Consider the following 27,597-nt stretch of genomic DNA (forward strand, 5'->3'; position numbering starts at 1 on the left):
AGTTTGGATGATATATCTTATATTTCTGTGCCATAAGGATAATAAGATTAAATTAAGCCTGAGTAAACAACCACTCTCATTACTTACTAATGACTTATTATCTATGATTATTTCAATGGGTTTTGGGGGGTTTTCCTAATTAGTCAAATTAATTTTTTTTCCATGTAAAGACCATCTTCATAATTCTTTGTTTGGTTGACATAACATTCCTACATAGTCCATACTATACATTTCTTGTTGAGATACAAATAAATTTACAGCAGACAGAGGTGCAAGATTCAGCAGCGTTAGGGCAGTATTTCAAAATGTTATGTCCAGGAACTCACCACAGACAGGACATATAAATTAACTTTGAAGCAGCTAAGAGCCAAATCCTGCAAATATTATCACAATGTACTGTAATGGCTTCTGTCAGAAATCCCAGCAAACTCTCTTGCCACAAATTTAGTGGCAAGAATCGTCAGGATAGGGCACTAAGCTGAAGCTAAGTACCAGTACTGATACAAAGTACTGCACATATGTTGCTCAAATCACACAGCAAAACCAAATCAACTAAAACTGACATAAATTTAATGCTTTCTTTCCTTTTTTTTTTTTTTTTTAATTTTGTGCATTGAATTCAAACAGCAAACTGAGTGCATTTTAACTTCTATCACAATGTAGTCAAGAGGTCTGTGTCTTTTACCATTTACACATAATTGTTCATGACAGCATGTTATCAGCTTAGTGGAAACCAGGGGTGTAGCATGGTAAGCAGTGGTGGTAGTGCACCTATTTTTTTATATTATATAACTTGAAAATATGTCTCTTCTAAGATTCCTTTTTCATGATAAAAATAGTTTTCACCAAACGTTGGTGGTGCGCACGCACTACCACTCATGCTTGGCATCACACCCCTGACAGAAACACATGTTCTTATTTTGTTGATAAAAAGTATTACAAAAATTTCCATACAAAAACTATTTTCATAGAAATCTTGCATTTCCACAAATAAACCTGAACATTTTTTTTTTTTTGGAAAAAAAAAACTGCTCAAGAATTTTGTTCATTTAGTACTGCGACTGTATTGAAAAATGCAGTCCTCCTTTAAGTTCTTGACATTCACTTCTTTTAGGTGACCCATCCCACTTCCAACATTAGCGAGAATTACACAGGCTCCATTGAGTTCAATTAGTAGCAGGAACAAGTGTTTCAAAACCTATTCAGGCTAAAATGCAAGCCCTCTATGTGTGAAATACACTGCTTCCCACCCCCCTCCCTCTTTTCACAATTATAGAAAAAAAATTAATCGCTTATATCTAAAAGTTGTAAGATACATTCCTTTGTACTAAGGAAACTTTCATTCATCTAAAAATTGGGTCAAAATTATGGAAATACTTTTGTTCATTTTTTAGATCAATGTTCCAACCCAGTTAAATTTAAGTTACCTTTTTTGGTAATTATTATTTATTTACTTATTTCAGTGTCACAAACAGTCCAAAAAAAAGCAGGTGAACATCCTCGTATTTATTCTTCTATTCATGGGATTCATGTTTCTTCACTTTTAACATTTCTTCCATCCAGGAAGCTCATATTGCTTGGTCCAGATGGTAGTTTCAGTCTACCAGCAGTTACCAACTTTTCTGTGCTGGGAAGTTCAGAAAAACATATGGTTTCTTGTTCCACTACAGTTCTGAGACATTACTTTTACTAGACTCCTTCTGTGGTTTGTATCATCTTGGACATTTATTCTCCCTTTCCTGGCAACCGTTGAACTTCTAAAGGAACCTGTAACTTCTCACTGAGACTGCATTTGAAACCAGCCACAAAACTCACATGGAACATTCATTCATTCAGAATGGTGGAAACCCATGACAAACAGTGTTAACCCTGCATAACTTGGTTGATCCATGATGCTTGTGATTCGAGTCTGGCCATTGCAACTGCTGAGATCACAGAGTCTCTAGTTCATAGACACAGCGGCATGAGGTAACTCATTTTATTTTGCACTTGTTGCATATTTCCACAGGAAACATTCTTGCAAGGTTGTTTGGAAAAAAGACGACAGTTTGTGCTTGGGGTATTTGCCTTCCCAGCTCTATGCCATGGTTTCTTTACCTGGCAACCTTCTGTCGTTAAACGTGTGCATGTTGATAACTTCTTCTGTTTTCACAATAACAGGGGCCTGTGGCTTATGTTTTAATCGACGCTGACACTTCAGAGACATCCTTAGCTCCTCTACCATGGCACTACAGAAGGACCTCTACAGAAGGAAAGAGAGGAACAAGAAAGAAAAAAAACAAAACAGCTGTAAGAAATTACTAACTGCAATGCCTAGAAGCAGATTTACTGTACTGGCACAGCCTTGTCAGTCTTTTCTTTGTCTCAGTCTGAAGCTCAAAACAAGTTGTTATCTTTACAATATACATCACATAATAATCAAAATTACTTATCGAACTGTGATGGCTCAGTGTAAAAATCACCTTGCCTCTACAATTATTTTTATGGCAGGTACTGACTCTGGATGCATATGCTACATATAATTATTTCAAGCAGATTTTCTGTCAACAAGTTAGACTTACAGTACAGTATCTGAATGTAATATGTATATTAGGCATTCAGTAAAATCCTCTTAAGCATATTTCAAAATAATAATTGCATTTCTATGTGACTAAAACAAGTGTTCTTCAACAAAACATTAAGGTTTAGTATAAGAAGTTCACCTGAATTCATGTTTAAATACTGTTAAAATCCAGATCCATTACTGAAAACTAATATTTACTCTGTTATTTATAATATCTTCCGTACATAAACATTTTTCCCACTAGTGATTATCATTTATGGAGTATGTGTTGGCAAAAAAAAACCCCAAGAATTCAGTTTTGTTGATCTTTATGAAAAACATATTATTAGAAAAAGTTTATTAAAATTTCCGTCAAATCCTCAAAGCCCTTTTTCCATTTTGCAGTGCAAGCAATTTGAAAGGTAAAGTAAAATCTCCCTATTCCCTCAGTCTCACTGAATTTTCAACTGCTAATAGTGTGCTGAGCAATTAGACTTGTCTCAGTGTGAGAATTGGAGTATGGAATGACATATGGTAGTAAGGAAAAAAAGTCTCACTTTTGGGCTCTGCATCATATAGTTTAACTTAAACGTTTTCCAGCTAATGAAGAAATGTACAACTAAATAACACATCCCAGAAGCTGAGATGTTAAGCCAAGCCTCTGACAATTGCCCTCACCCAAAATAAATTTGAGGTGTGACCCTTTGCATTTTTCTCTCTTAATAATTAATTTCCATGCCAGGAAGATGATCAGGAAAAAAGGTAAATTAACAAATGAAAAACAAACAAGCAACCTATCAAACAAGAACCAAAAAAGTCAAAGCACCTAGAATTACTATAACTATCTCATGATCATTTTTTTTATTTTGCTTAATTAGTGGTAGTCAATATATAATTGTCTCCTTTACCTTTCAAATAAAAATCCTGCTTTATTTCTGATCTGTTATATCTTCATACAAATCTGAAGCTTGCAGGTTAGATCCAGAAAATATTTAAGCACCTTACCCTACCTAGTTCTTTGGGAACCTAGATTGAATCTGTATTTATAAAAGTCTGCATTCAGCTTCCAACCTCCAGGGCTGAAAGCACTCAGCTTTCCACATTACATTTTACAGCTAGGTCATTTGGCAGTAGTAGAAATTCTGTGAAACACACTGGTGCTTGGCTTAGTCCCGGATCCTATCAGAATTCACATTCCAGTTCTCTACACACGGTTATCAACACAATAGTTATGCTCTGAGAGGAACTAACAAACCAAGTTCCTTAAAAAATGTGGCAACTGCTAAAGAAGAATACGAGGCAGATATCCTTTTCTTCTGTGCAGCCAGTCATCAGCTGGAGCATTAGAGCTGAACATGACTCACATTTAAGAGTGTCAATATAACAGCGTCTTCTACCAGAGAAATTTAAGCTTCAGTGTCTCAGTAAACAGCTATAACCTACAGGTATTAGACCATTCCAAGGTAAATTCACTTGCAGTTGGGGCCTACAATCCTGTTCCACTTGGCACAGTAGCAGTTAACGGAGGCAGAGAGAGAGAAGGGGGGACAGGAAAATGTGTACTGTTCTGTGGATTAGGAAGGAGAGCAGACAGCAGCAGAGGAAGGGCTTCAGTGGTAGTTCTTGTTTCACTGAGGAGTTCAATAGTATTACATGAAATTCTGTTTTGTGCAGAAGACTGCAAACATGATTTTTCTTATTCATGAGTTAGAACTGAACATGAATTCATCAGATCCTGAACAAATGCACCCTTCCCTAATCCTTTGTGTGAATCAGGATACAGGAAGGTGGGAAGCGAAGGAAAGGACAGTCTTGCTCTGTCTGTGATACTCTTCCTTTGAAGCATTTCTTTCTCCTGCTGAGTTTGAAATAAAGGAATAATGCCTATTCAACTTACAACAGAAAAGGTTTTAACACCTACAACTAAGAAAATAAGCTGTGAGTCCAAAGGAGAAGGAGGTATACCTCTCTGGTTCAGAGTCAAGTACTTGTCCTTGAGAGGTGAAAGTTTGGTGTTTCTGGCTGAAGTGAGCTCTGCAATGTGCACTAGGTTGACATCCAAGACAGCGTTCTTTGTGTGAATGAGGTGGCTAAAATTCCTAATTGAATGGTCTGAATTTAATATGTCAGCTCTTAAAGCATAAGGTATCTTTGCTGAGCATTTTGTAGAAAGCAGAAAACTGTACCTCCTTATCCAGCTATACTTTGAAAGAAAATATTCAATTCTCTTAGACTTCCCCTTTTTTTCTAATAAAGAGCTGTTGCTTGACATCAAAACTGCCATTATGATTACAAAATTGAAATTAACCCTGAAATATTTTAAAAGGAAAAGATTAAATTAGTATTCCCTAGTGACTTACAGGCTAAATTGCTAAGGCTTGAAGATCTTGGAATTTCCACTATGTGAGGAACCTAGCATATAACTCAGGAATTTCATAGGGAATCCATTAAGAGGTAAATGGTGCAACTCAGCACTACACCACTTGTAGCCATTATATGGCTCTCACCTTTGGAATTAAAGACCTAACTGAAATATTGTGATGAACAAAATCTCTCTAAATTTTAAAATGATGCATTAGCACTTAAAACTTTCAAGGTTGTGTGTCTTGTCTTTTTTTTTGCCAAGATGTCTAAGAAGAGTGCCAAATTAGAATGAATACTTTTCAAGAGGCATCAGTCCACCAAAACCTTTGCAAAAAATCTGCAAAGGGTGTACATTTTTAGGTAATATCAGTAGGAAATTGATTACAACCAACATTCAAGAAGTAAGGAAATACATGTCAACATTCTGAAATACCCTGAAAATGAGACCTCAAATAACTTGCCAACACATTTTATCTGAGAATTTTACCTGGCTATAAAAACTCATTAAAAGAGTAATGTTTAAATGACTGACAGTCTTAATAAGGCAGATGCCACAACTTTGAGAGAATCATTTTATATAGAATATTCTTCCATTCTATATTTTCAAATTATTTTTAATGAATTGTTTATGGGAACTTTTATTCACATACAGTAATAAAAATAGTGTTTCCAATGAAGAGTATTGTTACACATCTTTTGTTTGTTTGTTTGTTTCAAATTTCACGCACTGAAATACTCATGTATTTAAAAAATATTATTTCAAGGCTATGTTAGAGTTCATGATGCAGATCTTTTTTCTTCTTTGGGTTCTCTCTGAGAAATATAAGGAAGAGTTCTCACACATATTACAAAAGTCATATTCAATAAATTTCAGAAAGGACTACATTATGGTTTACTTTTTAAAAATGAAATTATCAATTTTTTTGTCTAATTTCAATTCCAATCTCTGTAGTCTCCATTTTCTATACAGTTAACTTTGTGTTCTTTCACTGGTAGGATACAATTTTTGGAATAATAAGACATGAAAACAAGAAGCAGCTGTAGAATATTTTTTTGGTGACAGATAGAAGACATTTTCAGATATGATTTTAGAAAAGATAATCCAATGTCTTGATCCTGAATTCAACTGCTAGGGAAAAACAGCAAAATGTTTACAGAACTGAAAGACTACATTTCAAAACTGTTGTCCGTCATGGAATTGAGCACTTTAGTATATAGTACAAGACTCTCCACTTAATTCAAAGAAAATAACCTGTTGCTCCCAACTTACCTTCCACACTGCAGGCATGTTACAAGAACATCAATTATTATCGATTTTTCACTAACCCTTACAAAATCATAAGTTGTCTTCTTAAATGCTACCAGAAAGTAAATGCTGCTTCCAAGTCATCTTAGGTATAATCAAATGCTAGAATTTAAGGACAGCATACAGCTCTCTAAACCAAGTGCACATAAGTGCATCTGGTTTTTTGCAACATATCATGATAAAACATTAGAAGAAAAGTGTACAAAAGATAATTTTAATCAGAACTGTAGTTCTTAGCTTTCTAACACAAAACAATTATGAAAAAGTTAATCTCCTTAAGATGAATAAAGAAGTAACTGACACATCTGACATTCTTTGCCACAGCTGACATCTCATAAGTCATGAAGAATCAAGATGAGAATTTTGCAAAATGTTACCGCTTCTTACAAGCTGTTTAGACAGCTTATGCATAGCTTTACTGCATGAGAAAAAATATGTATTTTTGCAAGTGTATTAATGTGAAAGGTAGATAATACTTACGCTGCTTTCAGTATTTTGCTTTATGGGAATTTAGAAAAGTATTTAGAAATCAAAATAGCATTTGTTAGACACAGAATTATGAGACTATCACCATAGATTTTTCTTTTAACAGCCTAAAAAGAGCAACAGGAAGACAGAACAGCATGTCTGCACCCGTCTAAACATTCTGATTTAAGTGGTTAAGAGTCACTGTCTTTTAAATAAAAAAATCTCCAATCACTGGTTAATGTTTTTCCCTTCTTTGATGCAGATAATATAAAGCTGACTCTCAACATTCAATAGAAATATTTAAGATTTACTGAGAAGTTCATTACTTCTAGTCTTATCTGTCAGACATTATTTGGAAATTTGTTCAATTATCTTAAGGCAGTAACAGCAGTAATCCTGCATTGTCTTGTTGTGTTATGGGTCATTTTTCTAGTATCTAGGAGGACATATCAATCAAACTGCTTTTTGTCTTGAAGTTAGCTGAGAATGAATGCGCAGTCCTACCCTGACTCTCCCTCCTAATCAGTTTCTGATTCCTATGCCACTCCTTCAGGGCTTTTAAATATGTATATGGAAAACCTGTGAGTCTTAAACTCTCTAGACAGAAAAACAAATCCTATCAGAACATTGGCGTAGGATCACAAAGAGATGAACAATTAAAGAAGAGAAAATAACCTCAGAAAAGTAAAATCACATATCATGGTAGTTAAAGTACAAGCATTTTGAAGTTGAAGTGTACTTGTAATGATCAGATTTTTAGGTTGTTTAGTTATATACCTATTCTTAAGCATGACTGTAGATCAAAGGTTGCACATATATGTGCATGCTATACATATCTATATATGCATAATATAGTTACATTAAAAATATTTTGCCACTGACTTTTCTGGTGCAGTACAGTTTCAACCCATAGCAAGCATAATGCACAAGTACACTTCAGACTGAATCCACACCAATTACCTGAACATATCACCAGTATATTCTCAATTTTAGATTTAGCAATTATTTGGTTTCTTGGTAGAAATAGAATGAGCAACCATTTTAGGAAGTTATTTTCAGACCAAAATAGATGTCACTTGTATGAAACACAAATTTCACTGCCCACTCAAATGAAGACAATAATATCAAGCAAAGTGAAAATTTTAATTCCACAGATCAAGCTTTGCTTTCACCATAGTATCTACAAAGTCACGACCAGTAGAGTAGTTGCAGACGTCTTGATGTAGCATGAGGTGCTTTACCCTGTGACTGAATGCTGGCTGTTTCAAGGACTTTCGTAGCTATTTGAGGAGAGGATCAACAAAAGTCTGATGGGACTGACCCTTCCTATAACAAAACAACACTGAAACAATTTTCCACAGGCTGAAGTGCTTGCTGAGTTTTAGAGTTATGAGATGAACTTGGATGACATACAGGACCTCATTGCAGGCCACTTCTAGTGTTTATTGTAAGTGTCTCCCAGTGGGACAATAAAATTCCAGCTTGCCTTAAATAAATTATCAACTGGTATCAGAAAAACCCACATAAAACAAACAAACAAACAAACAAAACCCACCAAAAAACAATTCAGCCACTCTCCTAACAGAACAAAATGCACTCTGGTGGATGACAGAGACTTCCAGGAAAGCAACACTTGAGTTCATTTAAAGTCTTCTGAAGCTATTTTCCTTGTTTCCATCCTGACATCTACCCTTCTTCCTGTGGTTGGTGGGGAACTTCTATTATAGCAGAAAGCTTTTTCAAAGTGGTTTTGTTTAGCTCTGCCAGCAGCCTTTCTGGCCATTACACTGACCATGATATTTTTCTGACTCACCTGTGGACCTAGGCTGGGGCAGAAGGGATTGCACTTGTGTGGTTCCACTCTTTCCTCTCAGAGAAATTCCAGAGGATGGCATAGGGCAATTGCTCATCAGCCCCGAGGGCTCTCTCTCATGCAGGATTCCACAAGGTTTCATCCTGTCATCTCTCCTTTCAACATGTATATGAGGCCACTGAGGAGATAATGAAATAATTTGGGCTGTGGTGTCATTGACACGCAGATGATACACAGTCCTACTCTACTGTCAGACCAGGATGGTGCAGTCATTTTGAGCTTCCAGTGCCTGGCTGATATAGGGGGGTGATGGCAGTTTAATCCCAGGGAGACAGGTTCTGTGTTGGATAGGTAAAGGCAAGCACTCAGAAGATATCTTCTGTCCTCGTTTGTCAGTTCAACCTCTTCTGGAAGAGGCTGAAAGTCTCACATTTCTCCAGGTTTGGGTCTGTGTTTTCAAATGGAAAGAGTGGCAATAAGTGCTATTTGTCATAAGTGTTTCAGTCAGAGGCAATAATTTCCACTGATGTAAACCGTGTCACACCAGTCCAGATCTTCTTCCAGAACATAGTACTGCTGTCTCATGTCCCTGGACAATGGCTACACATGACTCACAGGTGTTTAATAAGGACTGAGAGCAATTAATAGTACCTCAGCCATGCAGCTGCCAGTGAGAAAATAAATAGCAGAATATCTGGCACTGCCTAACTGGTTTAGAACAACATCCATTGCAATGTTAATGGGTCTGTATTTTGCAATCACAGCTGCGCAGGATAATTCTCTGCCTTTCAGCAGAGGTGATCCTGGTTGCACTGAGTCAATCCCCTAAGATCTTGTATTCTCAGCCATGGGATGTGAAGGTTCATTCACCTGTTGAATGATCTTTGATCCTACATCTAAATTCATTCTTATTGTCCAAGGAATGTCAGGTTTGTTGATCACCAGGCATGGTGAAAGGAAATGATGATGATATGTAATTGATGCTTTGTAGTACCAATCTATCTGGATTAAAATGCTTTGTATAGCAAAATTTGTAAATAAATAGTTAATTTTACAGAGACATTTTAGAAAATAAATATAACCTTTCGTACCTGAATTCTAAACACCTTTTTTCAAATTTTGCTCAGCTTAAGTGCTCTGTACATTATTCATTACAAAAATTTATACTATTGTTATAGCTCAGTGTGATAATATGAACTAAAAAAATTTGCCATGGCCTCAAATCATATTGAACAGAGAGAGACTATTAGTATTAACTTAATGCCAAGGTTTTCTACTGTTTTGGAAACACTATTATTGTCATATTGCAGTGCATAATCTCAAAAGGTTTAGCAGCCATTTCTCTACAATTATATGGTTTCATCTGACATTTTCTCAATCTAAAAGGTAGTTGGAAGTGCTTGTTGTTACTTTGCTGACCTGTAAAGTCAAAGTAAATAAATCAGCTGAACTAAATTGTATTTGCTACTACACATAACTACAGTATAGCTGATCAATTCAAAACTGAAAGTATAATGTTCTATATTAAAATATTATATGCTAAAGTAATATTTAGAGGAAGACAATGAAAAAATATTAGAAAGACACAAATGTTCTATGATCTGATTTTTTTCATTAGAATGAAGAAAATATTCTTATCAGAGGAGAAAATAATTATATAATGCACATGGTTCTTTCTACTGATGAGTGAAAGTGAACTATATTTGCTATAAAGTAAGGAAATTGCAGGGGTTTACAAATTTTTTTTATACAACTTCAAATTCTTGTCAAACTTAAAATATTCCATAACTCAGACCTATGATTTAAGCTCTGATCTTTGACTGAATGACTATGGAACTATAGTGAACCTCCTGTACTTGTATACTTATGTACTCGTGTAATGGTCAACTTTACATACACTTCTAAATTTTCTGTTGTTTTTTGAAAGACACAAATTAAGATATTAAAAATACCTCAGAAAAAAGGTCTATTACCATATAGATACTAGTTGAATGGCAATCAAAAACCAAAAGAGTCTTGGTTTTAGTGTTTTATTGTTTGAAAATTACTTTAAAATGCCACAGTTGGTAACTTGCTTTTTTCCATTTTTTTTTTTTTCTTGTGTTAAAGGTGTTTGGAGGTGTAAGCTGTCGATTTGATTTTGGTTTTGGGGAGTTTTGTTTTGATTTGTTGGGTTTTGCAACAGTTTCTCCCTTTAGAAAATATCCTCTAATATATACTTACATGGTTTCCAAGAGGGCATTTAATTAAAATTAATACCTGAAATTCAGGTAATCTCTATGCTTACGCACAAATTACCCATACAAGTTTGTACACACTCTTACAGTGTTCAGGGGACTACAGGATGATAGAAGTTCCCAATTTTACGATGGCATATCTGCAGAATGCAGTGTGCTAATGTTGGAAAAATGTTTTCTTTCATGACCTGTCCCAGCTGCTGCTTTTCCCAGCCAAAATTAAAATTTCTGAGGTTACTCCATTAAAAAATGTGACACAATAATACAGACTACATCACTGACTGTAGATTGTATAAAAGCTACTTGGGATATAAATCCCAAAACTTTTACTTCAATTTACCAAGAATGCCCATATTCTTTTGTTTCTTGTTGCCTGAGGAACAGGCTTTTCAACTTTAAAATCTTTTGAACTTGTCTCCCTCTGGAAAGAAATCACTAGGCTGAGATTGACTTTGCTATTGTTCCAAAACTACTATAAATTACTGTCCCAGATTCAAAGGCTTTTGATATTAAACTCTTAGGAATATTTTTGAAATCCAGAAAAACTGACATAACTGCATTTTTTGAGAAAGTAAAGAAAAATACTTTAGTGAACGCTAATTTAATAAAATTTGGAAAAATAACCCAAACCACCATACCATGAAATATTATGGTAAAACAAGAAGGATCCTAAAACATTTTCATTTTTTCATGTGAAACTGTTGAAATTTGGTTTTACACTGTTGGTAAGATAACAATTACAACAATGATTAAAATATTTACTTTCTACACATTCTGCTGACAAAGAAGCATCACAATATTCCAGTAATTATCAAGTTCTTCCTGTAAGTCCTACCCATATAGGACAAGCTATATACTGCACTTTGCTCACATCAATTCTAAAAAGAAGCACTGTATGACATAATGAATGAAACTTATCCTAGTACAAATAGATCACAGAAGGACCTTGGAAAATAAACTCTTATTAACATTTCTACTGACTCCATGTAAACAAATCGAGAACAGTTAAATCATATTTGAGAGAAGAAAAATCAGGATGATGTGTAACTGCATATGGAACAGCGCAACAGCTGTTTCAGCCTATCAGCTCTTGGCCCCTCCTTTCCTCTTGGGAAAGTTGTGGGACCACTGCATTAATAAAGCCAGGTTAGCAGATAACTTCTCCAGCCAATGCCACCCTCTCCAAAGAAACCCTGACCGGGATAGGCACAAGGACAACAATTTACAAGGGTGACAACAAGGAATGATTGATATATCTGTGGCACTGCCTTCATCAATACTGTGAATTTCATCCTAATGTTTTCAGCAGTGCACGTGTAGTTTCTATCACACAGCTGACACTTACAGTAGTATCTAATTACTGTGTAAAAGTGGTAAGAAAATGGAAATAATCTCAGAGAAAACTTAAAAAAAAACCCCCAACACACAAAATCAAAGGAAAGGTCAATAAATTCTCAAACTGAGAATTATCAATATATTATGCTGAATATTAATGGTCTTCAAGGTCAATGTTTTCCCTGGCCTATATGATAATAATACGAACTAAACAAAACTAAATGCGTGAAATGGACATAGACCCATAATGCGTTGATGCACATCAATTAAAGAAAAAAAAGAAAAAAAAAAGACATAGTAATTGTTTTAAATGGCTTCTGTTTCTAACCTTGCTTATTCATTGCCCTCTGAGTGCCTGTGAAAATAAGGGAGCAGGTCATTCAGCAGCAAAAGCAATTATAAAATGCAAATGACTGAGCATTTATTGTCAAGATTTGCTAGATAAAAAAGGTCTGATAATAACATGTTTCCAAGTAGATGACATAATTAGATGTTTGTATCATAAACAATGGGAAATAATACGAGCCTTTAGCGTTTTTAGAAAGGCTGCAATTACACAATAGGTAAGCATTGTGACATAAATTTTATTAAAAAGTGACAATTAAATTCCCTCTCAGAAATTAGAAGGCACCATCTTGTGGTTGCTCTGCAGGAATGCAGTCAGGACAACCTCTGACCTACAATCTCCTCCTACCCCTTTGCACTGCGCCAACTGGAACATCAGTATTCTACCATAGACAAGGACAGTGCTCTGTCATTCCCAGCACTTGCTCTGAAGGAAACAATGAGACTATGTACTATGCAAGACTAGACGAGTTATCTAGTCCAAAATACACTCCAGGTTATCGCATTATCAAAACGTGTGCGTGAGGTAGAAAATTCAGAATTACTACCAATCATAGCAGAACCACATTTAATTTCTAATAAGTCTAAGATCAAATTGTACCATAACCTAAAGACTCTGCAGCTCATTAAAGCTGCATGAATTTTTGAGCCAGTTAAGACCAGAAACTCCTGTTCCTGCTATCCTTACATTACAAAAGCATGGTTTTAGCATTTTGCAGAAAGTATTCTAAATTATTGTAGGCAATTCATTTCAGGCAAGAGTCATCCAGATAAATTTGAGCCATCTCCAAAGACATAGTTAGTCTCATATATGGGTCACAGCTCAGCATTCAGAATTTCTTGTTAAATGGAATCTACAGTTGTAAGTAGAACAGTTTTATATGTAACACATGTATATTCCTAGCTACTGATCTCTGCTTTGGGCCCAGTCCCGCCAAGTGCTCAGTCATAGTGCCTTGTGAGACAAATTATCCACACTGATCTTTCTCAACTCAATTGTGCAGCTGAGCAGTGAATCATTTAACATGGAAATTTCAATAGCTTTTTTCTTCCCTGTAAATGTATGTGAAATATAAACAAGTATTAATGTAGTTATTGTTTTTATTGGTCTTATAATAAACTATAAATAAATATTTAAGAGAGGTTAATGTAATTTATGTTATGATTTGATTGTATAACTCCAGAAATATTTTGTTGGTGTTACTGTTTCAGTATAAGATTTAATCTAGAATTTTTCACTATAGGAAGTGTATGACCTCATCTCTTAACAAATAGTTAAGGTATGTGTCTCATTTCACATTATTTGAAGTACTTAACAGTTCAAAATTAGTAAAATTTACATCTGTTATTTTTACACAAGCATATCTAGTTCCAACCTGCTGAAGGTTCAATGAGTTTGGAACAGCTAGAAATGATAGAATTTAAACCATATACAGCTGTTCTCACATTCATAATTTCTGGATTTTCTAGAAAATAGTAATTTAGGATACTTATTTGTCAGGCAAGCTAGCTTTAGTAAGCGTCAGTGACTGGCAGTGTAACTGTGATAACATCCAGGCTTATCTTTGCTTTTGAAAGTTATCAATAAAAGAGGAATTTCTATCTGTCTGGAAAGTGGTTGTGGTGGCATAAAATCATCTGTTTTCATCACCAGAAAATCTCAGGAGTATCATATGGTTCCTTTGGACTTTTAAACACATCAGGGGCATAGATGTTCTGAACCACTTTGTTTACATGATGCAACATTTTTTATTTTAGCAAATAACACCATTTTGTCGGCTGCTTTTCTGAGCTTGATTCCTTTCAAGATTTCACTCCTCCAAAAAGGTTCACACCAGCCAATATCACTGTTTATGTGTAAGCTCCAAGAGCAGGGTGACATAAAAAATTCTAAAACCCATATCTATATTATACAGTTTCAATCTGTATTGCCTCCCTGCTGGAAGTACAACTGAATATTTTGTACATATTAAAAAGCAAACACTCATGCCCACTTTTATCTCAGGATACTCTATGCACTCAGCAGCTGAATTTATCTGATTCGTTTTGTTTCCTTGGCTCTTAATATGACCTTTGATCTTCCCTGTTTCCAAATATTGACAAACACTATGACAGAATGATTCCAAAGGGATGAAACCACAAATGTTACCAAAAATAAGTGCCTCCTCTCTCCCCATGGGTTATCCAAAACAGGATTATTTGCATGGTTTACTCATCTCAGCAGAGGATTTGTAGAGACTGGAGACAAATTATAGGATTTCTCATCTCTCTCCAGGCTGCTGTTACTCCCTGTCCTAGGCAAAGGGGATCTGCTACACTTGGAGAGATTGAAAGATGTTTTCTGAAGGTCTTTGGGTGCTGCAAGAAGAGTGGGTGAGGGGACACTGGGGTAGGCCAAGTATAGGGACATGAGCGTCATCTTCCTCTTAAGTTCATTCCATAAATAAAATTGCACTGAAATTTCAATGGTCTGCTGATATCAGGGTATTGGGGAGTAGCAGTCAGGAGATGGAAGGTAAGTGATTGGAGGCAAGGAGGAGAGAGAGGAGAGAGGCCTGATTCAACTCAACTCAACTGCTTCACATTTATTCCTGACTTTTTAAATACCTAAATACTTCATGATGAAACATTTCTGGAACAAATGCTGTTGAAAGGTCACATTCCTCAAGTCACTGCTATCTCTATCCAACACGTATAAACAAACAAATGGAAAAAAGCAAAAACAAAAGAAAAAATAAATAAAAAACCACAAAACCAAAAAAAACCCAAACCAAACAAACATAAACACATTCTCCCCCACCAAAACTGAAGGACTTAAGGAAACAAATCCTAAATTAGAAAATTTCTGTTTGCTTCCTCTCACAATTTCCAACATGCTGTTATTATCACATAAGATATGTATTTACACCCTATAAAATACTGAACTCATGTAACAAAATTATTATCAAAATCATCTTATTTTTCTAATTGAGTGCTTGCTAAAAATCCAGAAAAGTTAAACCAAATTTTACTGATTTTCATATGAGATCCATATCCATTTTAGGAATGGATAAAAATTATTGATATTTACATGGGTTTCTTAAGTAACCGATATATTTTTCCTTACAAATTCATTTCAGAAACATAACATTCCAATAGTATGCTAACAGAAGGAATTACCCTGCAGTATTGTAAAGAAGAGGACCTAAAGGGTCCTTTAACAATTAAATGAATGTACCCATGTTCAAACAGTGTTTAGGACCTTGAAACCTCACACTGTCTTAGTGTGTGTTAGAAAAAAAAAAAAACAAACAGTATATTTATAACAGGAAACTTGAGTACCAAAAGGTTGCCTCAAAAGAAGTGAAAACAAATAGTAAATTTTCTGAGTAATGATTCAAGTTATAAAAGCTCACTAGCATCATCTGGAAAAATACCAATATAAATATAGCTTTTGGATTTACTACTGATTTTATTAAATTAAATTTATAAACATAAATTTCAAAAATGTCATAGGTCACAATCTCCTCAAAAGCAAAAAAGAAAAAAAAGGCAAAAAAAAAAGAAGACCTAGAAAAATCCAACTGTTTCTCTCAAGGTTTAAAATTCAGAATTTGCCATAGCAATAAAATACACTGTTTTAGTTTAGGTTTAGACATGGGCACATACATATAGAAAGATTTATTTAATTATTTTGCAAAAGTGATAATTTCAACTACAAATTTTTCAATATATCACTAGTCTTAGCACAATTACAGTATTCTGGTTGTATAAATTGCAAGTACAGAACAAGTTAACAATAGGATTTTCAAAACTGGGTCAGTTTAAAATTACATGACATCATATCAGTAGTAAACCCAGCAAAAAAAGAATCATGTAATCTTTTCCAGATGTTACCAGGACAACTTTGCAAGTATAAACTCCTATAAAGAACATTTCTATAAAGACATTTTTAGATTTTTGCGTTGAGCTACAGACAGTTTGTCTTTTAAAAATCAGAATTATCAGTAGAAGATTAATTTGTTTCCCATTACAGTTTCAGATTTCTTCTTCATCCATAAAATTAACTGCAGTGAACTTCCAGGAGTAAAAAGCTGTCTTTTTTCAGGCTTGAATAAGAGGAGAAATAGTCACTTGTCCTGAAATCTGGCTACAATTAAACACATTGAAGAAAAATTAAAAGCCGTAAATGTAAAACTTTGGATATTTTGCTGTCATCCTTTGTTATATAATACTTTATTATAAGAATAAACAGTAAATATGCATCACCTATATTTCACTAAACATCACTAAATGATTAAAGAATTATTTAAATAAACCATAAATAAAAAATAAACAGGTAATAACAATATTTACCTTTTCCAGCTGGGCATTTTTTTTTGATTTATACAAAAACTCCCCCACTGCCACAAAGACAGAAAGCACCAATCCTGCTGCCAGCACGATGAAGATTCCTCCAATATTTTGAACTCCCAAAGCACTGGCCTCTTTACTTTCCTCTTCTGGGCAACCATTTCCTCTCCACCATTTCTCTTTCATCATGTGGAGCTTGCCTTCTTCCTGCAGCTGAAGAATTGCTATAGTGATCTTGTCTCTATATGGAGAACCTGAAGAGACCACAGGGAAGAAATATCACATGGAATTTATTACACGAAATGTTAGTTATTCCAAATAAGAATAAATAATATCTCATGAAAAACTATATCTTTAACAGCCATAATATTAATCAAAAAGCCATTTGATTCTCAACAAAGTCACACTGGTCACATAAATACAAACCCTCTTGCTCACGAAAATATATATCTATAAATCTTGATCCAGCTGGTGTTGCCAGTAAGCCAGGCCACTTGATGCAACAATTCCTATCACATTTAGTCCCATGGTCTCAAATGTCTTCATGTCCAACTATTATATTCAGCCAAACAGTATTCTTCTTTCAATTTTTTCAATTATTTTTCTCAATAAGTGTTTAAATGTGCTTCAGTAGATTTTGTCCAATATAGATAAATCTACAGGCTGTTGCTTCATATCTTGTTACTCTAAAGCTAATACAAGGTCTGATATTTAATGAACACTTTATCCTATTATTTTATGAAAAGAGGGAAAAATAATTTATGTTTCAGGACCAACCCACAAAAGTCTCTATTTGATATATTGTCAGGCGCTTAAAATACCTTTCAACATGCACTTACTTATCAACAGTACCAGGTATCAATACATTCAGAAGAATAGGGTTAAGTGTGTTTGGATAACAGGGAATTAAATTATCATATTTTGATGTATCTCTTTCTCATATTGCAGTATTTTAAAATGACACGATAATTTCGTAGCTTTTGAACATTTCAGTACTTCAAGAGGCAGTTCAAAGGCTGGTGTCATATCTTTGTATATAATCTGCTCTCTTTTTCTTTACATTGTGCATAAGGGCTTTTCAAATAGTATTTTAAAATCAACATTGATAATTGAATAATGGCAATGGAGAAAGCTTTTATTTTCTTAATGTTAGAGAGTAAATCACGTCAGTTAAAAGTGCTTTCTCTGTTAAGACTTGTGCAATGTTTAAGTAGAGAACAAAGCCATCATTTTTCTTGTCCTCCTTCAAAAACAGGAACAAAAGACTCTTCATTAAAGTGGTTAAGAAATCTCAGGAAAGAAAGAAAAAGAGTAGATGAAAAGGCATGGCATCCCCTCTTTCAGTTGATATGAATGCAATTCTAGAATTAAGACCTCCCCTTATCTTTCTATCATAATAATACTACTTACTGGCTATAGTTTTTAGGGTTTCTTTCAGCTGAGTAATAAAATACATTTTCATTAACTTGTTAACCTTTTAAAAAAATTCGCTGTATCAGCTGGGGAGATGCTGCCTGTTTAACTGTTTAATGTACTGTGATCAACTGTGAAGGAGCTGAAGAAATGCATGGATAGGATGTTTTATAGTCTTTAAACTGTTGGAAAACATAGATATTATTTTTTTAAATTTCTTTTAACTTATTCCATATTTCTTCAAATTCTTTTTACATACCTAGAACTTATCCTGAGAAGAAACTAAACTACTGTGCCAGTATAGAACATAGAAAGGACTGCTAATTACAAAAGCACCTTTTCCTTTATTCAAGAATAAAAAGTGGGAAGAGCCATCCTCAAAGTATTTAAATTGCAAGGACTTGTGCATTTATTGTCTATGTTTAGAAAATTATTATGTTCTGTGCTAGGAGGCAAACTGTGTTTGCACAGGACTATATAGGAAGCAGAAAGAAAGGAAAACAAACTCTTTTCTACTCTCTCGTGCATGCAAGGGCTTAAGCTACATCATTTCAGACCATTCTGATGATGCTGGAACTGTGCAAAACCCTATACTTGACACATTGCTTCAGTCAGATGGAAGAAAGAAAGTGATTAGTCCAGAAGAGCCTGGGGAAGTGTAAGTGCATTCTGTAATCTTTTGGGGATATTTTCAACATTGCACTGCATATCAATATTTAACAACAACAACTTAAATAACATTAGATTCAGAGAAATAGTCTTGGACCCAGTTTAAGCTGTCTTCTGATCTGACAGGCTGCTTTCTAATTAAACTGATTTGCATTTTGTTTCCACACTTTCTGTGGGCCTAAATATAGTGAGTACCATCTATTCTTCATGTATTATTTATATTTTTCTGGGGATCAGATTTGTACACTTACAATTGTAGTCTGTTTGAAGCAGTTAAAAAATTAACTGAGGAATTCATAGACAGAACAATAAAGCATGGGCTAATACAGTCTAAAATTAGTTAAGTTTATGAGGGTTGCATTAGAAACACACAGCTAAGAGTGATTTAGTTCAACAGGATTTGTATTACTTTCTGTCGGTGGTTTGCAAAATTTTGCATAAATAGTTGTGGAATGGACACATTACAGGGCCTTTGGTGTCTCTACTGCAATGTTTATATTTGTTATACCTTATTATCCTGTCTAAGAAGTGATCCTGTCACAAGTAAGGATCAATGTGGAATGACCAGCATTATATATTGCTGCTGTTAAATCAAGCATTTAAAAATTTATGCCCATGAAAAATCTAGCACTGAATGCTGTAGTTCTATTCTATTTCTGAAGGACTTCAAATGTTGTAAGTTCATAGCTTTACATTTTGCAGCAAATACCAAGTACACCTAATAATCTGATACTTCAAAAAAAGGAATTTTTAATGCTGTTTATACTGATTCAAGTAGCTATTAAGAGAACAAAGGAAGCATATGAACAATATTATTTCCTCAGACTAGATTTTCTCCTAGCTTTTTTTCTCTTACAGACTGGACTGCAAGTCCCAGCAATGGAAAATCCACCCAGAAGCACCTGAAGTGGCTAAAAGTATCACAATCTGATCTGTGGATTACAAAGGTAGCATAAAAAAGGAAAAAACAATAAATAGAGAATATGGTCAAGGCCCCCATATTACACCCTGGATGTAACAGCTGTTTTCCCTGTAGAACTGAAAAATGTTAACAAGTAAATGCAAAAGATTTCTGACATTTATGGGTAATTTTCGCTATCACTCTCATTACATGACTGAAAGATGACTTGAGCCCTGCCATGAGGTGTTGGAAGACGGCCAAGTCCTGTTTTTTATGTTTTTAAACCTAAAGTGTTTAATAGAATTTTATTTAAATTCTCATTTAAGAGAATTTACTGTTCAAAACAAAAACAAAAAAGCCATGAAAAGAAAATAGAAACTTTAAGACTCACAAAAAATACATATGAATGAATTTGCAAAATACATATAGTATGAATAAGAGTGAAGTAATAAAGTGTATGGAAAAAAAGAAAGAAAAATAAAAGAAACAGAGAATAAAATTCTGCAACATGAGGACATAGAAAGTTCACATCTCAACCTTCGATAGAAAGACAAGCAGTTGAAAAATAAACAGTCTTGCAAGTCAGTACATGGAGAGAAGACAGGGAGGAGACAGACATGGATTTTTAAAACTCTCTTCCAAAATCAGGGGAAAAAACTGAATATATAATCTTCCATTGAGTGAAGAGAAAAGGAAAAGATCAGTGTGGAAATATCTGACTTTTTCTCCCCTCTTTTTTGTTTGTTTCTCCCACTTTTATTTCTCTATCAACTGATTATGTATTACCATGACAAACTGGGACTGGAGACCTACAGAATAAAACCTATACATTATTGGATATTGGATCCTACTCCAGCTGCTTTTTGCAGGAATGAGAATTTCTGCCAGAAGAATTTTAAGCCCTTCTGTTATAGATTAGAGAAACCTTAGTACTTTCCTGCATAAGTTCAACAACCTCAAGAGGGGAAGCAATAACTTCTAAGTGCAGTTACCTGCTTATGAAAATTTAAAATAAAAATGAAAATTTGCATAAAAGACCTTTTTCTAAAGCATCTCTACAAAACAGTCTCCCAGAGTTACTGCAGAAGCTATGCATAGATATGTTTTCTGCCCTGAAGTCTCAGTATATAAAGATTTATGCACATTATGATATGTTTAAACATAAATTATGAACACATAAGCTTTTTATATTGAGACTTCACTGCATACAGATTAGTATTTTGAGATTCTGCTGATCTAGCTGGTCTTGAAAATGCTTCCTACTAGATTTTAACTTAGTAAAATCTCCTGCCTGGTTACTTTTAGTCTGTTTTACCCATTCTACCATAAGAAAGTAGTTGGAGCATATTTTTACCCTAAGTGAATCAAAAAGAAGAACAGCAGTCTGCTAACACTTTCAATAAGAAAATTTTCAACCAGGAAATTTTTGGTTTCATCATGCCAGGTCCATTTTACCAAAAGGAATCACTATGAATTGCCTAGTATTTTAAAATATGCCCACAGGACACACTTGCATACTTCTGATTTGCTAGATAGTAAATTATATTCTGAATACACAGAGACCACTGTTAGCATCTTTTATTCCTGATTTTTTTTTCTTTTGTTATAAATAACCCCAAGACCATTTTATTTATCTTGCAACATTATATCATACGCTGTGTGGTTGGCCTAAGCAAAAGACAAAGGTTCACATTCAGAACCTAGGTACAAAATTTAGATAATTTAGAACTTTTCTGAGTAATAAAGTATTTATTGGAAGGAGAAAACCACACTCAACAGGAAAGATATCTAGGTTTTGAAGCTGTATGTGACTAGTATACGTTGAACAAAACAACCAATTCAAGTTCTAGTTTTACCAGTTGAAAGGAAAAAACACTAAACTCAGAATGGGAGAGTTCTGCCTTATTTGTTTTGAGTTTGTTTATTCAGCATGAACCCATTCCTGTTGTGGTTACACCAGACTGATCTATCTATCTTAAAGTTAGTTTGTGTAAATACAACCAACTGCAATCACAGTCTCATCACAGTGTAAGCATACCTGAAATTTCCATAAGAATTCTGATTAACAACATATATACTACTGGGAAAGGGCGAATCATTTAAGTTTTAGCCTAACAACATCTCTCTTATCCAATAGCTTAGCCCTATCAAGAACCACAGACTAAATGTTCTGCCACCAAACTGGTTGCATGCTTAGCGATATCATATTTGAAAGTTTTGGGGTTTGTATTTTTCTATTATCTCTGCTCATCTGTTACTATTGCTTTTACAAGACAAAATTTAGTTCCATCCTTTGGAATAGACATTCCTTCCTAGGAGATAACTGGTGACACGCTATGTGGAGTTCAGTTTCTTGCAAGTGTCATGCATGCTGCAGCCATAGGCATGACAGAAACAATGTGGGAAGTATTTCATTTACACATAAATGTGGAGTAGATGTTTAGATTATGAGGAACCATGGAAAATTATTTCCTACAGCCTCATATGTCACTGGGCCTAAAAACCTTCCAGGAATCTAGAGTATAGTCAGCACTCAGTAACAAAGACTGACAGTCACAGTTACAACATGCCACAGGAAAGTACTAGGTACTGGGTGTAGGGGAAGTACTTTATCTCCACAGAAATATTTTTGTTTTAAAAGTTACAGCCACCTCAGCTCCCTAACCTTCTTTAACCTCTCCAACTGGGATGGGAAGGAAGCAACAGAAGGAAGGGTCAACATAGCTTAGTTCATTCTTCCTATCTGTGGGTTCTAAAATCTCCAAGAAATATATGAAGTAAGAAAAGGGATTCCCTCAGTTCCCAATCCCTCGCTCCCTTTTCAAAATCTACTTTTCTTGTGAAAAAAAAAATCAATGTTTCTAGATTCTTGTTGTTAACCCAGACAGCTCATGCTACATTAGGATCATAATATTTTAATATCAGGTATGGTGTAAACAGTAAATATTTATTAAGTTGCAGTTACTGTAATGGAAAATCCTTAGTAGATGTTTACAGCAGTCTAAACTACCCCATATCTAAATTAAAACTGGAAACATTCAAAACAAAATCCAAACCCAAGCTGTTCACTATACCTTCACATATATATATAGTTAGATAGATAGATAGATATAGCTATAGATATTGATAGATATAGATATTTAGATAGATAGATAGATAGATAGATATCTATATCTGTATATACATATATATTTCATCTTCAAGCTACATGTATGGCTTGAAAAAGATAAGTTGCTGGTAAGTCAGGAAACACTTAAAATCAGTATTTTATGCTAAATGTAATCAAAACACTTTCTCTAATTTCTCTAATTGTTTTTACCTCTTCCCATACATAACCATTCGAAGCTCAGGCTAATTTCTGGTCATTTCTTTATAGAACCATCATTTAAAAGTTCATGATGGTATATAAAGCTGAAATGTAACCAAGATGGATGATGTAGCTGAGATTACATATTAATTTCCCAGTCATAAGTATGCAAAATAATTGATAACAAAGTTAGATGAATATTCGGGAGTTGGAACTACAGTAGCCATTCTCGTGTTCTTAAGTACTTATTGTTTTAGGACAGGGAAAGGGACATACTGAAAAATATTAATTTGCAACTAGCTTGAAACATCTATCCTCCACAGTGAGTACATTATAAAACAAAACAAAACAAGATAATGGTTGTTTACGATGAATAATTTAAATAAGATATGATGATAACAGGTTTAATACAAAATATACACCATTTTTCTGTTTCTTTTTGTGGTACCAAAATTAATTGAACAGAATGAAAAAGGTGTTTGTGGATTTTTTTAACTATTGTAAATACTCAGATCATTATTAAATTATTGTATTAGCCAGTTAAACTCTATTCTATTTTTCCCTTTTTCCTGTTTTCAACATAGTTTAATTTTTTGAGTCCCTCCTTAAACTATCATTATAAACTGCTCTAAAGCACATCTCTTAGACAGATCAAAGAAATGAGTGTTAGTAACACTTTTCATAGACTATTCATGCATTTTGACATCACAGACAATTTGAAAAGATCATAATCATCATACACTATTATCTCTCTACCCCTGTTGAATTTCACAGCTGCAGAATGGGAAGATATCTTTGTTGAAACCTCTAGTGAGAAAATCAATGATATTATTTTTGCCACAGATAAAAGTATTCCATATTTATACAGTGCTTTCTTTTTTTCAATTCGCCTTGCAAATCTGTGACACTCACATATGAATGGTTTGCAAATATAGCCTCCTCTGAAAGAAATATTTGTCTAACACTACCCAGCAATAAACAGATGAATTAATGAAACCTAAAGAAGTTCTACAAGCATTTCTGGTATATGTGAAAATTTTGGTCAGGCAGATAAGATTACATTGAAAGACAAGAAAAGCGTAAGGTCATAACAAAACTGTCCAGACCTGAAAACCCATTTAACACTCTTGAAGAACACCCCAATCCTTTGGTAAGCTAAAAGGGAAATTCTCTAAACAATGAATATCCTGCTATTAACTGTCTCATCATGAGTATGAAGTGAGGTATGAAGTGGACTTGGGTCCATCTAACTGCAAACCATGGAAACATCATGTGCTGGGATGTAATAAACCAATTTTTTTCTAATTGAGGGCAATGCATCAGGCCAGAGATATTTTAAATTTGTAGATGAGTCTTTGTCAATGCAATCCATAGACCCATGGAATCACAGAATCATTAAGTTTGGACAAGACCTCCAAGATCATCAAGTCCAATCTTTGATGAAACACCAGCTTGTCAACTAAACCATAGCACAAAGTGCAACATCCAGTTGTTTCTTGAACACTTTCAGGGATGGTGACTCCACCACTTCTCTGGGCACCCCATTTCAATGCTTGTCAACACTCACAGTGAAGAAATTCTTCCATATGTCCAACCTGAACCTCTCTTGGAGCAGCTTGAGGCCATTTCCCCTTGTCCTGTTGCTAGTTGCCTGGGAGAAAGGCTGACCTTCTTGAAGGTCTCCCCTAAGCCTCATTTTCTCCAGGCTAAGCAACCCCAGCTCCCTCAGTTGCTTTTCATATGACTTACTCCTAGACCATGTATACGACATATATGAATGTCATACATAATGGCCCCAGGCACAATAACATCAACATGAAGTTTTAATCATGTCTTTGCTTTGGTTACATCTTTTTCGTAAATTCCTACTAGAAGAAGCTTCTCTAAGGCAGAGTCTGCTCACATCAACTACTGGATGTTAAGTGTTTTGACAATTCCTTGATATAAAATTCAGTCTCAGCATGCCTCCCAGATAGTGCTTCAATATGCTCATAATCCTGAGGCAACCATAAAAAACAGTTCTTTCACCAAATTTGTTAGGTACGCATTCTTACATTTCAGAAATAATAAATTAACTGCTCAGGCAGTTGAAATTCTCAAATTGGTTTCAATACGTGGCTTGACCTGCATAAGAATAAATAATTTGCACCTTTTTCTTTTTTTTTCCCCATTATGTTCAACTAATGAAGACAAATGCATTAATTTGTTTTAGTTACAGGAGGACTGAAGCTCAGCACTTTTATGCATGCATAAGTGATGAATATTACAGTTCAGATTGTATGAAGGATTACAGACTAAGTGCAGGCAAGCAGAAGAAAAAGGTATTCTGTCTTGGTACATGGTTTCCTATTTATTTCTGCAGAGACAGATTTGTTTATATGTCTCATCTCCAAGGACCAGTAAAAAATGTTCATAATATGTAATTTGAATGGTCTGAAGGTAATAAGTAGCTTCAAGAGAACTAGGGTGTCTTAACAATAAAACCAAATTATTGCCTAGAATTATTGTTATTACTTTTATTATTACTACAACTACTACTTTAGATCTTGGAAACTACAGGCAGGGGGAAAATGTTTGTATGTTGAGTATTTATATTCAAAGTGCCAAAAAATTTTGAAATTAAATAAGAGTGTATAATATATACATATACATTAAAAAATATGGACAGTTTTTAAGTAGAGTACTGGATTGTGAGATGGAAATTTTTCTCCAGGAACAGTACTTTACAGCAGGTAACAAAGATGGCTCAGATACCCTCAGTGTCCCACACAATATCAGCAGGAAATAGCTACAGAGTCTGAAACCACAACAATGATTAAACTGACAGCCAGTGTTGACTGCTGGGTTTACTACTTTACAGAAGAAATCTGGGAATACATTTGCAACAATGAAAATTTTAAACTTCTGAACTGTTCAGTATTTTCAGATATGTAGAATTTTTTTTCAGTTACATCAGCCAAGTGTATCGTTAACAACTTTGGGGACTAAATTTATATATAATTTACCTTTTATTCCTTTCACTTCTGAAACTGACTGTGTTTTGAAAGGTTTCTGTATCATTCATACCTGTGACTTTGCTGGTTTTACATAAATATATTTAATCACATATGTGTAAAAAGAATAGACCTTCTGTTTACCCACCAGAGTCAGACACAACAGAGTTACTGGAAGAGTAGAAGCAAATCTCATTAACTGTCTCTGTGGAGCCTAAGGTGTTCTTTTTCTTTTATTTCTTCAAACAAGGCAACATATAATTCTGATTTTAGAAAATTGCTTAATTAATGTTTAAGAGAAGTAACAAAAATATTTAAGAAAAAAAACCTGCCCATGTCTCCTAGAAAAAGGTGTCTAAAATTATGTTCTGCATTGATCACTGACTGCCAAACACATGCATTAGTTGAAATAAATGTGCCGGCAAGTCTCAGTCATCGTCCTCACTAGCATTGTTTTCTAGTCTTGCCTGAGATTTAAGGAAAGTTTTCAAAACGACTCTTCAAAACATGTCACTTTTTAAGTTTGGTGGAGGTGTGAAAAGAGAATTATGTCAGGAGACAAAAAGCAGACTTAGCTACTGTAAGGACTTAGCTTCAAAGAGTAAGGAATGTTTAAAAACTCCAAACAGTTACTTTTGAAAAGATCCATGGGATCCCTTTTTTTTCTTTCTTTTTTAAAAGTAAGAGTAAGGAATGTTTAAAAACTCCAAACAGTTACTTTTGAAAAGATCCATGGGATCCCTTTTTTTTCTTTCTTTTTAAAAGTATTTAATACAAGCCAGTATTATCTCTTCTTGGGCCTCTCTTGCTACCGTAATGTTCTTTGATCCTTAACCTAGACCTCCAGGAGAAAAGAAAAAGAAGGAAAAAAAAGAAACACCAATGTGAAGGGGATGACGCTCAAGTTCTGCAAACTTTGACATAGAATGAATGGAAAATATTGGGAAAAAGACAGATTTAAACATATGGAAAAGTCACTTTGACATCTCCCCCCTGCACTGCATCTACTCATATCTGTTAAACTACTGTTTTATTCCTGCTACTGAGAGATACATTAGACCTTTTTGAAACCATCAGAAAGCACGAAAGTCTCTCAGGATTTTCTTCAGACTTGGCCTAACAGCTTGCTGTGCAGAAATCCATTTTCTCTTCCACATCCATGTTTGCCTGCTATCACTTCTTCCTTCATACTATGAATAGTTGTCTTCCAGCCTCATTAGCAGCTATGTAGATAAATATGAAGCAAAATAATTTTATGAAAAAAATATGCACTTTAGGTCACTAAACCAGCTCATATAGCTGTCAGTTTTTGCGAACTGCAGCAGCCCTATAGCAGTTTGACATGAAAGTGAAATTTCAGTCTTGCTTTTGTATTTACATATGGTAGAGACAGAAATGTTATGCCTAGGAGTCTTTGTTTTGGGTTTGTTTTTTTTGTTTGTTTCTTTCATTTTGTTTTGATTTAATAAATGACCTGGTTCACAGAATCGGATCTATAAATCTTTGCTATCCCTGTTGTTTCTAATAGAATTAAATTAAAATTAGAGGAAAAGGCTGAAAATGTGCAGGAAT

The 27,597-nt window shown here is 34.5% G+C and overlaps 1 protein-coding gene across 1 annotated transcript in view; it reads right to left on the reverse strand.

Moving 5' to 3' along the window:
- Window positions 1-2,077: 2,077 nt before the first annotated feature.
- Window positions 2,078-27,597, reverse strand: part of GRIK2 (glutamate ionotropic receptor kainate type subunit 2) — a gene marked incomplete at both ends in the record, with an annotated part of 355,572 nt that continues 330,052 nt past the window's right edge. Inside the window, 2 exons of the mRNA XM_082276818.1 lie at window positions 2,078-2,242; window positions 16,746-16,996. Coding sequence (XP_082132944.1) covers window positions 2,078-2,242; window positions 16,746-16,996 — 416 coding nt within the window. The remainder of the gene's footprint in view (window positions 2,243-16,745; window positions 16,997-27,597) is intronic.

Source organism: Coloeus monedula (assembly GCF_965178545.1).
Source record: "Coloeus monedula genome assembly, chromosome: 2".
Classification (NCBI taxonomy): Eukaryota; Metazoa; Chordata; class Aves; order Passeriformes; family Corvidae; genus Coloeus; species Coloeus monedula.